Source organism: Trachemys scripta, chromosome 1, assembly GCF_013100865.1.
Source record: "Trachemys scripta elegans isolate TJP31775 chromosome 1, CAS_Tse_1.0, whole genome shotgun sequence".
NCBI lineage: Eukaryota > Metazoa > Chordata > Testudines > Emydidae > Trachemys > Trachemys scripta.
Window position 1 is genome coordinate 163,115,886 of NC_048298.1, and position 13,990 is coordinate 163,129,875.

The following is a 13,990-nucleotide window of genomic DNA, read 5'->3' on the forward strand; positions in this document are numbered from 1 at the left end:
GGGGGGGCCTCCGTCCACCCAGTCACTCCACCCCAGATGATCGCCCAAGCATCAGAAGGCTGGGCTTCAATAAGAGTTAAAGTTTTAAAATGCAGTGTGTCCTTTTCCATCCCTCCTCCCCCACCCATCCCTGCTACCTTGGCAATTATCCCCCTACCTCTGTAAGGAACTAATAAAGAATGCATGAATGTGAAAAAACAATGACTTTATTGCCTCTGCAAGCGGGAGGGGAGGGGAGGGTGGGGTGGTTGGTTTACAGGGAAGTAGAGTGAACCGGGTCGGGGGGGGGGGGTTGGAGGGTTCATCAAGGAGAAACAAACAGAAGTTTCACACAGTAGCCTGGCCAGTCACAAAACTCGTTTTCAAAGCTTCTCTGATGCGCACCGCGCCCTGCTGTGCTCCTCTAACCGCCCTGGTGTCTGGCTGCGCGTAATCAGCGGCCAGGCGAGTTGCCTCAACCTCCCACCCCGCCATAAATGTCTCCCCCTTACTCTCACAGATATTGTGGAGCGCACAGCAAGCAGCAATAACAATGGGGATATTCTTTTCGCTGAGGTCTGAGCGAGTCAGTAAGCTGTGCCAGCGCGCTTTTAAACGTCCAAATGCACATTCCACCACCATTCGGCACTTGCTCAGCCTGTAGTTGAACAGGTCCTGACTCCTGTCCAGGCTGCCTGTGTATGGCTTCATGAGCCATGGCATTAAGGGGTAGGCTGGGTCCCCAAGGATCACGATAGGCATTTCAACATCCCCAATGGTCACTTTCTGGTCCGGGAAGAAAGTTCCTTCCTCCAGCTTTCGAAACAGAGCAGAGTTCCTGAAGACGCGAGCATCATGTACCTTTCCCGGCCATCCCACGTTGATGTTGGTGAAACGTCCCTTGTGATCCACCAGGGCTTGCAGCAGCATTGAAAAGTACCCCTTGCGGTTTATGTAGTCGGTGGCTTGGTGCTCCGGTGACAAGATAGGGATATGGGTTCCGTCTATGGCCCCGCCACAGTTTGGGAATCCCATTTCAGCAAAACCATCCACTATTGACTGCACGTTGCCCAGAGTCACTACCCTTGCTATCACCAGGTCTTTCATTGCCCTGGCAAATTGGATCACAGCAGCCCCCACAGTAGATTTGCCCACTCCAAATTGATTCCCGACTGACCGGTAGCTGTCTGGCGTTGCAAGCTTCCACAGGGCTATTGCCACTCGCTTCTCAACTGTGAGGGCTGCTCTCATCTTGGTATCCTGGCGTTTCAGGGCAGGGGAAAGCAAGTCACAAAGTTCCATGAAAGTGCCCTTACGCATGCGAAAGTTTCGCAGCCACTGGGAATCGTCCCATACCTGCAGCACGATGCGGTCCCACCAGTCTGTGCTTGTTTCCCGGGCCCAGAATCGGCGTTCCACGGTATCAACCTGCCCCAGTAACACCATGATTTCCACATTGCTGGGGCCTGTGCCTTGTGAGAGGTCTATGGCCATGTCAATTTCCTCATCACTCTCGTCGCCGCGCTGCAATCGCCTCCTCGCCTGGTCCGGGTTTCGCCTTGGCATGTTCTGGCTCTGCATGTACTCCAGGACAATGCGCGTGGTGTTCATAGTGCTCATAATTGCCACGGTGATCTGAGCGGGCTCCATGATCCCAGTGCTAGCTATGGCGCCTGGTCAGAAAAAAGGCGCGAAAGTAGTATCTGATGGACCAGGAGAAGGAGGGCGGGAGGGAGGGAGGGCCGAGTGACGACATGGCGTACAGGTACAGGAACAGGGAGAAACACAAACAACTGTCACACAGAATGGTCCCCCCAAAGATTAAACTGGAAACCCTGGGCTTAGCAGGCCGTTGATTTCACGGAGGAAGGGGAAGCAAATGAACACAGAACAAATCTATTTTTTACATCTTAAGGTGGCAGCCGACGCTGCAGCATGAGTGACAGCCATACCAGTATGACGATGACGGGTACCAATCATAATATGCCATCATCTGCCAAAAGGCAAGGGGCTGCTGCTGTGTAGCAATGCAGCCCCACGTCTGCCAGCCCCACGTCCGCCAGCACCCAGCATCGCCCTCGGCCTCTTCTGGGTGCTTAGCAGACAATATTGGGCAATTGGCAGAAAATAGTATATTATGACTGGTAACCGTCATCATCGAAACAGTAGCATGTCTGCCCAGGTGGCCATGATTGATAGCCATACCAGTACGACGACGATGGGTACCAGTCATAATATACCATCGCCTGCAAGGGGCTGGTGCAATGCAGCACTACGGCTGCCAGCCCCACGGCTATCACTCATGCTACACCGTCTACCGCCAAAAGGCAGTTAGCAGCTGCTGCTGTGTAGCAATGCAGTCCCACGTCTGCCGGCACCCAGAGGACATATGGTGACGGTGAGCTCAGCTGAGCTGAGCGGGCTCCATGCTTGCCGTGGTATGTTGTCTGCACAGGTAACCCAGGTAAAAAGGCGCGAATCTATTGTCTGCCGTTGCTGTGACGAGGGGGGAGGGGCCTGACGACATGTACCCAGAACCGCCCGCGACACTGTTTTGCATCATCCGGGCATTGGGATCTCAACCCAGAATTCAAAGAAAAGGCGCGAACCGCTTCTCGGCTCGAGCTGTGGCGCAAACGTAGTATCTGACGGCCTAGGGGAAGGAGGGAGGGGGGCCGAGTGACGACATGGCGTACAGGCACAGGGAATTAAAATAAAGAACGGTGGCTGTGCATCAGGGAGAGACACAAACAACTGTCACAGACTGGTCCCCCCCAAAGATTAAACTGAAAACCCTGTTGACGGAGGGAGGGGGAAGCAAATGAATACAGAGAAAATCTATTTTTTACATCTTAAGACGACGGTGCAGCGTGACTGATAGCCCTCGGCATCTTTCTGGGTGCTTGGCAGCAAATACGGGGCGGTGTATGACGATGGTCTTCAGGCCTATTGCACGAGCTGCTGCTCAGGGAAGACTCTGCTAACGTGCGATGACCCGACTTGTAATAGGCTGGCTAACAGTCATAATACACCATTTACTGCCAAAAGGCAAGCCCCACGGCTGCCAGCACCCAGATCGCCGATGAAGGCTACCAGTCTACTGCACCGTCTACCGCCAAAAGGCAGTTAGCAGCTGCTGCTGTGTAGCAATGCAGTCCCACGTCTGCCGGCACCCAGAGGACATATGGTGATGGTGAGCTCAGCTGTGCTGAGCGGGCTCCATGTTGTCTGCACAGGTAACCCAGGTAACCCAGATAAAAAGGCGCGAATCTATTGTCTGCCGTTGCTGTGACGGGGGAGGGAGGGGCCTGACGACATGTACCCAGAACCGCCCGCGACACTGTTTTGCATCATCCGGGCATTGGGATCTCAACCCAGAATTCCAAGGGGCGGCAGAGACTGCGGGAACTGTGGGATAGCTGTGGGATAGCTACCCATAGTGCAATGCTCCGGAAGTCGACGCTAGCCTCGTACTGTGGACGCGGTCTGCCGACTAGAGCACCTAGAGCATTTTATTGTGTGGACATACACAATCGGCTGTATACAACCGATTTCAATAAAACCGGCTTCTATAAATTCGAACTAATTTCGTAGTGTAGACATACCCTTAGAGCTCAAACAGTCCTGTGGCGTTTGAGTAACAGTCTATTTGCTGCCTACCTGTCTGAGAGCACAGCATGGAAGAATTTTGCAACCAGCTAGCTATGGAAAAGTATAGGTTTATTTAAAAAGTTCAATATTTACTTTAAAAGAAAAACCCATAATTATTATTTATACCATGTGACTGTGCCATTTCACATGGCTGACCTTGAAAACACAACATTTTAGGTTACAGTATTGCTCCTTTTTTTATAATTAATATATAGCCCTTCCTCTTTTCCAAGCTTAGAAGAAAACTAAAATGCTTCAATCAAAGCAATACAATAAAATCCTAAAATAGCAAAATATGTGTTAAACTACAAATAAATACATTAGAAATTATTTAAGATTAGTTCTTCCTTCACTTTCCTGCTCCTACCCAAGTCCAGTTTTCCCTGCTATAGGTGACTGCCTCACTCATAACTAAAGCAATGAAACAAACACAGCTCATTGCTCAGTTTCAAGGGACTGAGTTGTTGTCAGCTGCTTCAGAAGAAATAGAACCCAGAGGGCTGGATATAGGTCTTGGCAAGTAACTATTTTCAGTTCAGCTTTAAAATGTATTTAGTTTGCATTTTTAAGTCTAGGCACACACACTCTGATATGGGACACCATATTTTTAAAGCTTTGAAAACTTAGATACAAGAAATCACTTACACAGCCATCATGCACATTCAGTGTTGCTTCAAGTTTTAATCTTTGGATAAATTCTCTTCTTCCTGTTGAAGAAAGAAGACTGAATTATAGTCTCATTTTAAAAGCTGAGGTTAAAGAACTTTGGCAATCAGATATAGTGCTGGGCACAGAAGAAGCTAAATAGAACAGAACCTGCATGTAATATAAACCTTAATACAATTTGTATAGTTCCAAATATTCAAATGGAAAAAGCAATGCTTCATGTTTATTTGCTGTTCTACCACTTTTAGCACCAGTTTAGAAATTGTGATGTTAACATTTGGCAAGCTTCACAAGCAGACACTTTGAAATTAAAAGCTGTAAAATAGAAAATAACTTATGTACAGTAACAAACAATAGCTAAAAACTTCTAACTGAAGATTAGGGATTCCTGAGGTAATTGTGCCAAAAATATTTTAAAAATCTAGGCACAATACTTTAAAATGCTACAAAATTATGCAAATTTTGTCAGTAAATAAATGTGGAGACACCAGCATGGCAGTGGGGAGCACAGACCACTGGCTGCATAGAGGTGGAAGATCACCCTTCAGGCACCCCCTTATCCCTCTCCCAGGACAGGGACTCAGTGGTGAGGTTGCACCAGACCCTGCCACAGCGCAAGGGAGGAACCTGCCCCAGAAACACCCCAGGGCCCTGTCCCTCTGCACCGGGCACACCAGGTGTGGGGCAAGCAGGCTCAGCCCAGCAGGATCCAAGTGTGAAGGGGCTTAGTGTGGTGGGATCCAGGTGTGGGGGCAATCTGGGTGCGGGCAGCTCAGTGGGGGATCTGGATGCAAAGTGGCTCATTGGGGGGTTCCAGGTGCAGGAGGAATGGGACTCTTGCAGGAGGGTCCAGGTGAAGGTGGTTTGGGCTTGGCAGGGAGAGTCTGATGTGGGGGGGATAGGGCTTCAGGGGATCTGGGTGTGGGGGGTTGAGCAGGGCGTCTGGGTGCTGGGAGAGTGGGGCTCAGTGGGGTGGGGATCCAGGTGCATGAGGCTCGGAGTGGTTCAGGTGCACAGGGGTTGGGGCCCGTCTGGGTGGGGGTTTGAGTGCAGCAGGCTCAGCAGGGGCTGGTCTGGGTACAGGGATGGGGGTCTGGATGCAGGGGGTGAGGCTTGGCAGGGAGGTGGTCTGGTGCAGAAGTGGGGTGCAGATGCCGGGGGAGGGGTTCGGCGAGGATCCAGATGCACGGGGAGGAGAGCTCGGTGGGGAGGGTCAGGTGTGGGGGGGAGCTTGGTGGGGTGGGAGTTCAGGTGCGGGGAGCTCAGTGGGAGGTTCTGGGTTATGGGGGGGATGAGGCTCAGCAGGAGGCTCTGGGTATGGTGGGTCCAGGTGAACGGGGGTTGGGCAGATAGGGGAACAGCTTCCCGTATAGTGACCCCCTCTCCCCTGTGGGAGAGGAGCGATAGGGGCAGGAAGGTGCAGCGTTTCCTGACGTAGGGGGAGATTTCTGGGGGTCATTCTGACCCGGCCCTGGCTGCTCCGTGCAGGGGAAGTGTGACCTCCACCGTCAGACCAGCCAGGACTAGCAGCTGAGCCCAGTGCAGGGTAGGAGCCACTGGCCGGGGAGTCCCCAGCTGGGTGCAGGGGGGAGGGAGGAAGTGAGGCTCGGTGGAAGGCTCTGGGCACAGGGGACTCAGTGGCAGGTTCTGAGTGCAGGGGGGTGAGGCTCAGTGGGGGGGTCCAGATGCATCAGCCAGAGTGTTGTCAGGCCCTTCCCTGCCCCCCCGCTGCGATTTACCTCTCCAGTGGCTGCTCTAGACGCCCAAAACAATGCATCCATGCTGCTGGGGAGGGGCACATGACCGCTCTTGCGGCTTCCCTTTGCTTCCTTGTCAGAAAGTCATTTTTCTGTGTGGAAGCAAAGAAATCTGCAGGGGACATGAATTCTGTGCCTGTGCAGTGGCGCTGAATTCACCCCAGGAGTAACAAGTAGAATATGCTTTAAGAAGCACAATATATTTTAAATAGGAACATGATGGCCAATGTGTTTTGGTCTTAAATTGAAAGTGTTACAGTGTTTAGTGCTTAAGCAGAGGACCGGAAGCCAGACCTCCTGAGTTCTAGTCCCAGCTCTATCTCTGAGTCCCTCTTAGTTTCAGAAAATCACTTAACCTCAGTTTCCTCATCATTACTGATTGTAACTCACTTTGAAGAGCAACATAAATGACCAATATCATTCCATTTCACAGTTTAAATAGTCAAGCATGGATGGGATGGGTGCTTTTGGAGTTCCTGAACTGAGCAGGAAAGGTGAGTGTGGAAGGGGAAACAGAATAAAGCAAGACAAGGTGAAAGTGATTTAAGGCAAGGAGAATCTCCTATAAAGCACATATTAAATAAGGCAGGGTTCCATTAATTATATATCATTGTCTTGGAAACATAAAATACCATGTTACTACACAGATAAAGACTGTTATAACAATGCATACCTATAGGGTGAAGAGTAGGATTGTACAGATACAACTTTTATCTGGGCATTTCCTGACGTGACTATTTAACCATTTAGCTTTAATGTAGCTTTTTGTTATGGAATTCATGAAGATGATTAATCCTCTATAACTTCCATTGGAAGATGTTGAGAAAAACCTAAAGGTGAAATCTGGCCCTATTACTTAGGTTGTAAGCTTTTGGGACAGGGACTGCCTTTTTATTCTTTGTTTATACAGCACCTAGCACAATGGGATCCTGGTCCATGACTAGGGCTTGTAGGTGCTACGATAATACAAATAATAAATAATAATTATGGGAATCAATGGCAAAACTCTCACTGACTTCAATAAGACAAGGATTTCACTCTAGGGGTATGACTACATTACAGCTGGGAGGTATAATTCCAAGTTTGGGTAGACATACACACCCTAGCTCTGCTTGAGTTAGTACCCTAAAAATGTGTGTGTGATTGAGGCAGCATGGATAGTGGCTCTGGCTATCTGCCCAAGAACCTACATATATATTCTGCAGCAGTGCAGACATAGTTTGGGTGTTTTACTTTGACCTGAAAAAGGAACTAACCTGGTATCCTCTATATTAAAAATACTCACTTAGACAGTGGCCCATGTCCTTTTCAAAGAAGGACTATAACATCTTGTCTCAATTGAATTCAGTGAAAATGTCCCTTTCTTAGGGGAAGCAGGAGAAAAAGAAATTGGATATGGGACACAAATGAGAAGAAATCTCTTCATATCTAACCCTCCTAGGTTCAAGGACTAGGAGACCTCACGTCTATTTCCACTTCTGCCACTGACCTGGTGGGTGAACTTGGACAAGCCACTTCACCTCTGGTCCTTGGTTTCCTTTTGCACCTTTATCGGTTTTGTTTATTCGGAGTATAAACTTTTAGGGGCAGGGACTTTGTCTGACTATGCGCTTGTATAGCTCTCTCTCTGCGAGAATGTATACATTATGGCTCCAATTTTGGTTGGAGCTTCTGGGCACACTGTAATACAAACAGTAAAAAAAAAAAAAAAAAAGGAAAGGAAAGGATTGCTCCTTCCTGAATAGCAGAGAGGACCTCAATCCAACAGCCTTTAATAAAGTATTAAGTACTGGCAGGAGGCTAAGATTCAGGAACTGAAAGGAAAATCTTTAGAATGAGAGCAGCTGGTGATTAGGAGCAGTGGTGGTAATGAAGAGTGCACTCTTAAAGTGAAGTATACAACAACTAAGAAACCACTGTTTAAACCTCTTTAACCAATCAGGTTTCACTATACTTCTTCCTAGGGATGCCAGCCTGGTTTCCCTGGTAACTGTAGACACGGTTATAATTTCAGAAGAACTGTGGGTCTGGGATTTCATACTGGAATATGGAAAAGAGATTCTGATTCCCCCTTTTATTGTTTGTGGGCTGTGATTTCCTACTATGCGCAAAGGCAAAATCAACTGGAGCAGTTGGGATAGTGCAGGAGCAAAAAGAAACTGAGGAAGAGTGGGATTTAAGATGAGGCAAAGGCATCTAACTACGTTAAAGCTGCAGCATTACCAACTCTCATAATATCTGATGTTTCACTTAAAGCTTCTGGAGTCCAGCAATTGTGCAAATCTTAGCTTTGATTTACATTTTAAAAGAAAAATTTTCTAGCCTTTATGGTTGCAGAGAAAAGTTTGAAAACATGAATCCTAAAGTCCCAAGTCAATCTCATGGTTTTGGGAGCCTTATCCATGATTTCTGAGCACTTGGGGTTGGCAATACTGAGCAGCAAATCTGCAATTTAATTTAAAAGAGCTAAGGACACTACTAAGATGACTGAATCATTGGGGTGTACTGAATGTCCAGAGAAGAGGGCTACACTGCTCTCGTATAAGCCCCCTACAAACATCAAACCAGAACTTATGAACTTCAGTTAAGAAATATTGACCCATACACAGTGGCTCATAGCATGGAAATCTGATCTATTCTAAATAGGTCTTTTCTATCTCTGGTCTCCAGGTTCCAACGTCTAAACATCCACTCACCGCCACCACAACCCACAGAGTGATTATGCAATGCAATGGTGTGGGAATTGTTTCATCCCATATCCATTTGGATAAGGGGCTGCATCCCAAAGCATCAGTAATAGTTCTGGAGTTTTATCTGAGCTAGTTTAATGGCAGATGCCAAGCTGCTAGTGTCCAGTTGTATTTTCTTTTTGTTTCCACCTGCTGCCAGAAAGGATATAACCATATGGCTCTTTCTAGCATCAGTCTAGTCATTTCACATTTTTTCCCTCGCTCAACACTGAAGAGCCTACTATAGTCAGTTACTTGTATGTGCTTTGGAGAAGAGTAGCTAACAGACAAGCCTATGCTGTACAGCACTCCAAAGTACATGCATCGACTGTATTATCAGAAGGTTCAAACTGTCCAGCAAGTGTACTTGTCAAAATGGGAGAATGCAAAAGGAGATTCAACAGACAAATCTAAAGAAAGCAGAGATTCCTTTCACTGTAGAGGAGAATAAAAAAAAAAAAAAAAATCTATCCAAAAATATTTATATAACTGATAGATAGGCTGGTGCTGGGTGCTCAACATGAGTGCTTAGTAACAGGTGTGCCAGTACCATTAAAGACTCTGGTAAGGAGGGTGTCTGCCAGTGAGAAGTCTTTGCCAGTACCAGGCTTTGCTGCCCCGTTAACCTATCCAAGGTGATCAGGCCTCTAGGCTTGTTATTTAGCCCTGGTCTACAATACAGGGTTAGGTCGAATTTAGCCGCGTTAGGTCGATTTTAACATGAATGCGTCCACACAACCAACCGCATTCCGGCGACTTACAGGGCTCTTAAAATCGACTTCTGTACTCCTCCCTGGCGAGGGGAGTAGCACTAAAATCAAGCTTGCTGGGTCGAATTTGGGGTAGAGTGGACGCAAATGGTATTGGCCTCCGGAAGCTATCCCAGAGTGCTCCATTGTTACCGCTCTGGACAGCACTTTGAACTCTGATGCACTAACCAGTTACACAGGAAAAGCCCCGGGAACTTTTGAATTTCATTTCCTGTTTGGTCAGCGTGACGAACTCAGCAGCACTTAGCAGCACAGGTGACCATGCAGTCCCCCCAGAATCATAGAGCGTAGAATGTTTCTACGCTCCCCCCATCATCTCCGTCCCTGAGGTTATCACAGATTAGAAAGTGAGAAAAACGCACTCACAATGACAAGTTTTCCAAGCTCAGGCAGTCCACCCGCACTGATAGGGCACAGCTTAATGCATGGAGGCATTCAGTGGCAGAGGCCAGGAAAGAATTAAGTGAGTGCAAAGAGCGGAGGCAGGACACAATGCTGAGGCTAATGGGGAAGCAAACGGACATGATGAAGCATCTGTTGGGGGAGCAAACAGACTAAGTGTCTGTTGGAGCTGCAGGAAATCCAATCAGAGCACAGACCCCCGCTGCATCCTCTGTATAACCGCCTACCCTCCTCCCCATGTTCCATAGCCTCCTCTCCCAGATGCCCAAGAATGCAAGAGGGAGGGGAGGCTCCGGGCACCCAACCACTCCACTCCAGAGGATGGCCAAAGCAACAGAAGGCTGTCAAACAAACAGTTTGATTTTTAGTGTGGCTACAATAAGCAATGTGGCCTTGTCCTTCCCTCCTCCCCCATCCCAGCTGGGCTACCTTGTTCGTTATCTCATTTTTTTTTTAATTAATAAAGAAAGAATGCATGGTTTCAAAACAATAGTTACTTTATTTCAAAGGGGGGGGGAGGGTGGATGGCTTACAAGGAATTAAAATCAACAAAGGGGGTGGGTTTGCATCAAAGAGAAACACACACAACTGTCACATCGAAGCCTGGCCAGTCATGAAACTGGTTTTCAAAGCCTCTCTGATGCACAGCGCGCTTTACTGTGCTCTTTTAATTGCCCTGGCATCTGGCTGCTCAAAATCGGACACCAGGCGATTTGCCTCAACCTCCCACCCCACCATAAACGTCTCCCCCTTACTCTCACAGATATTATGGAGCACGCAGCAAGCAGCAATAACAATGGGTCTGACCTAGTCAGCAAACATCGCCAGCGAGCTTTTAAACGTTCAAAGGCACATTCTACTACCATTCTGCACTTGCTCAGCCTATAGTTGAACTGCTCCTTACTACTGTCCAGGCTTCATGAGCCATGGGAGCAAGGGGTAGGCTGGGGTAGGTGCAACTGCGCGGTGCTGCCAGCTGGGAGAGCAGCCTGAGGCAGAAGCCTCCAGCTCGCATGATATTCCAGGCAGGTCTGAATCTCCATAAGACGAAACTTAAAAAAGAGAATGACCTGGAGTCTCTGGCTCCCATTCAGTGCTCTACGAGGAGGATAGCCATATCTGTCCAGGCGCCCCTGATCGACCTCACCGAGGTTTGCCAGGAGCATCCAGGAGACATACAACGGCTATCAGTCCTACTGCATCGTCCGCTGCAAAGGCAAGAAGCTGCTGCTGTGTAGCAATGCTGTACCGCGTCTGCCAGCAGCACCCAGGAGACTTACGGTGACGGTGAGCTGAGCAGACTCCATGCTTGCCATGGTATGGCATCTGCACGGGTAACCTAGGAAAAAAGGCACGAAACGATTGTATGCCATTGCTTTTACGGAGGAAGGGAGGGAGGGTGGGGGCCTGACGACATGTACCCAAAACCACCCGCAACAATGTTTTTGCCCCATCAGGCATTGGGAACTTAACCCAGAATTCCAATGGGCAGCAGAGACTGCGGGAACTGTGGGATAGCTACCCACAGTGCACCGCTCTGTAAGCGATGCTAGCTACACTAGTAAGGACGCACTCCGCTGACTTAATGCGCTTAGTGTGGACATACACGATCGAATGTATAAAATTGGTTTCTAAAAATCAACTTCTATAAAATCGACCTAATTTCGTAGTGTAGACATACCAGAGTTAGAAGGTCCATGACTATTTCCTGAATCTCTTTTGTTCCAGGGAAGAGGGTTACTACCTTGAGTTGCCCTTGGAGTGCTGCTCATATCTCAATGGGATGGAGGCAATACCAAGCTTCAATGCCAAGCTGCCAGCCAGTGGTGAGCTCTTTTTGGAGGTTGGAGGATGGCTAGCTGCAGGGGTTGGAGACCTTCTCCCAGTATTAATAACAGGAAGTTTTGGGATAGACTCCCTAACTTAGAGAAGCACTGAAGGAGAGGAATCTCTGGGAGGAGAGTCCCTTTCTGCAGCCAGAGGAACATTTTTCTCAATCCTACATTCCCTCGATTGCCAGCTCCAGTAGGTAGAGTGTTAGCAAAGTATCTCTGGAGAGGCGAGTTCTAGGGGAGAAGGAATGGCATACAGAACAAGGGTCCAGAATGTTACCATCACCCAAACAGAAAAGACACCGATTATTCCATCAGTTAATGTTATAAGTCTCTCACAAGATGAGAATGGCTGAAAGCCAGAGGGTTTAAGTTTGGTCAATAGATGGGAAGGCACCTCGGTGCCAATTAGTAGTAGTTCTTTTCTTTTGACATTTCAAGAAAACAAATAAGGGGCTGCCAAAAGGGCTGAAAATCATCCTTACACTAACCTAATTGTAGTAATTACTAATATTTACAAGTCTGAGACAATGAAAAGGTGCTTCGGGGTAGAAGGCAGAGACCAAGCTCTGTCTCACTGCCACAAGTGGTAAGCGGAAAATGAGAAGTGGTTTGGGCCACTCTGCCATATGTTCTCAAATGGGGGGGGAGGGGTGCATGAGGACATGCAGAGCAGAAGATCAGCCTCAATGGACCTAACTGGTCAAAAGTCATGCATGAGGAGCATGCACACTATAAATTGGATCTGCAAAAAAGCTTGAAGAAATGCTACTTCCTTGAAATTTTCTCATTTGCAGCCACCATAACACCATATCCTGTGATCTTGGTCAAGCTGGGACAAGAGAACTCCAGAGAAAATCTAGGTGCTAGAAGTAGTAATGTTGGCAGCACTCTTCCCCCTAGGTCAGTAATGAACCAGTATCCTAGTATGGTTCAGGGGTACTGTGCTGCGCGAGTTGGAATCTTTCAGTAGAGACAGAAAAGGTAAGGAACTGACTACTTGGGGTTTTATTTTTTGGGTTATTTTAAAAGAAGAATGAAGTCCCCCATATCCTGTCCAAATTTCAGAATGGATAGTAACAGTGTACTTCCACTCCACAGTGTCTCTGGGGAGGGTAATATATATTTTTCTCATGCATTAACAAATATTGTTGATTTTATAATTCTGAAAGCAGTATGCTAAACAGAAAATAATGTTCTACCTTGTCAAATATTGCTCTGAGCTGCCTAGCTAATACTCACATAATTATCATTTTATTTTATTTAATCAGGCTACCATCCTTGAACCCTTTCATTGACTGTTTTATTTGCCATTTTAATTAGAGACTGTTAGCTTATAGGCCTGCAAGGTCCAAAGCTATAATAAAGTCTTCATATGTTAAAGAGCAGAATGCACACTTCAAAATTTCCTTTCCAGATTTGTAACCTTGAGTATTTCCTTTCCTTGTAAATATACATAGAAAAGATGGTCCGAGTTATTACTGGAATATAAACGATCTGTACATCATGTCATTAAGTCCCATACATTATGCACCTTGAAAAGGGTATTGATACAGTAATGCATTTGGCTGGACTGCAGCATAACAAAATGGCCTGGACAAATGCATTTTATAATTCTTGGAAGAGAAAGTAATTTAAGTCTGCAAGAGTTTTCCCATAATGTGATGGATAATCCTTATACAATGTATGTTAATACACAGGTACCCTTCCTATACTGGAGTACAGAAACAACTCCAATCTCAGTTTTTGGTTACCTGACTATATTTGTTCAGTTAAACCCCATCATTTCACAATCTTTTACTAATGTCTCAGTATTTCCACTACAAAACCCTACTTTCGAATGAGTTTAATTTTGCAAATATTAGATTTAATTTTAAAGTGTAAGCTCTTTGGGGGCAGGGACTGTCCTCTACTAGCTGTTTGTACTCATTTAGCGCAATGGGACCCTGACCTGGTTGGCCTCTAGGTGTTACTATACTGTAAATCTTAAACAACAACAAATGGACCACAGAAGTTTATTCCACTATTTAAGTTAAATTCAGCATATGGATACAAGAATCCAGAGTTCTTCAACCTTTTCCAGTTTCAGATGCAGAGCAAGAAAGTTCTATAGCAGAGAATCATTCTTGTGTGATGTGCTACTTCTGCACATAGTACTTTGGCAGTACTAGCAGCAAAAACTAAACTGGTGATGTGGTACGTCC

At 47.0% G+C, this 13,990-nt stretch overlaps 1 protein-coding gene across 6 annotated transcripts in view; it reads right to left on the reverse strand.

Annotated features, from left to right (window-relative positions):
* DCAF6 (DDB1 and CUL4 associated factor 6) overlaps positions 1-13,990 on the reverse strand; it is a 166,767-nt gene that overhangs the window by 126,081 nt on the left and 26,696 nt on the right. For all 6 annotated transcript variants that reach the window (XM_034791508.1, XM_034791490.1, XM_034791480.1 and 3 more), the window contains exon 2: positions 4,276-4,337. In XM_034791508.1, the coding sequence (XP_034647399.1) occupies positions 4,276-4,337 (62 nt within the window). The remainder of the gene's footprint in view (positions 1-4,275; positions 4,338-13,990) is intronic.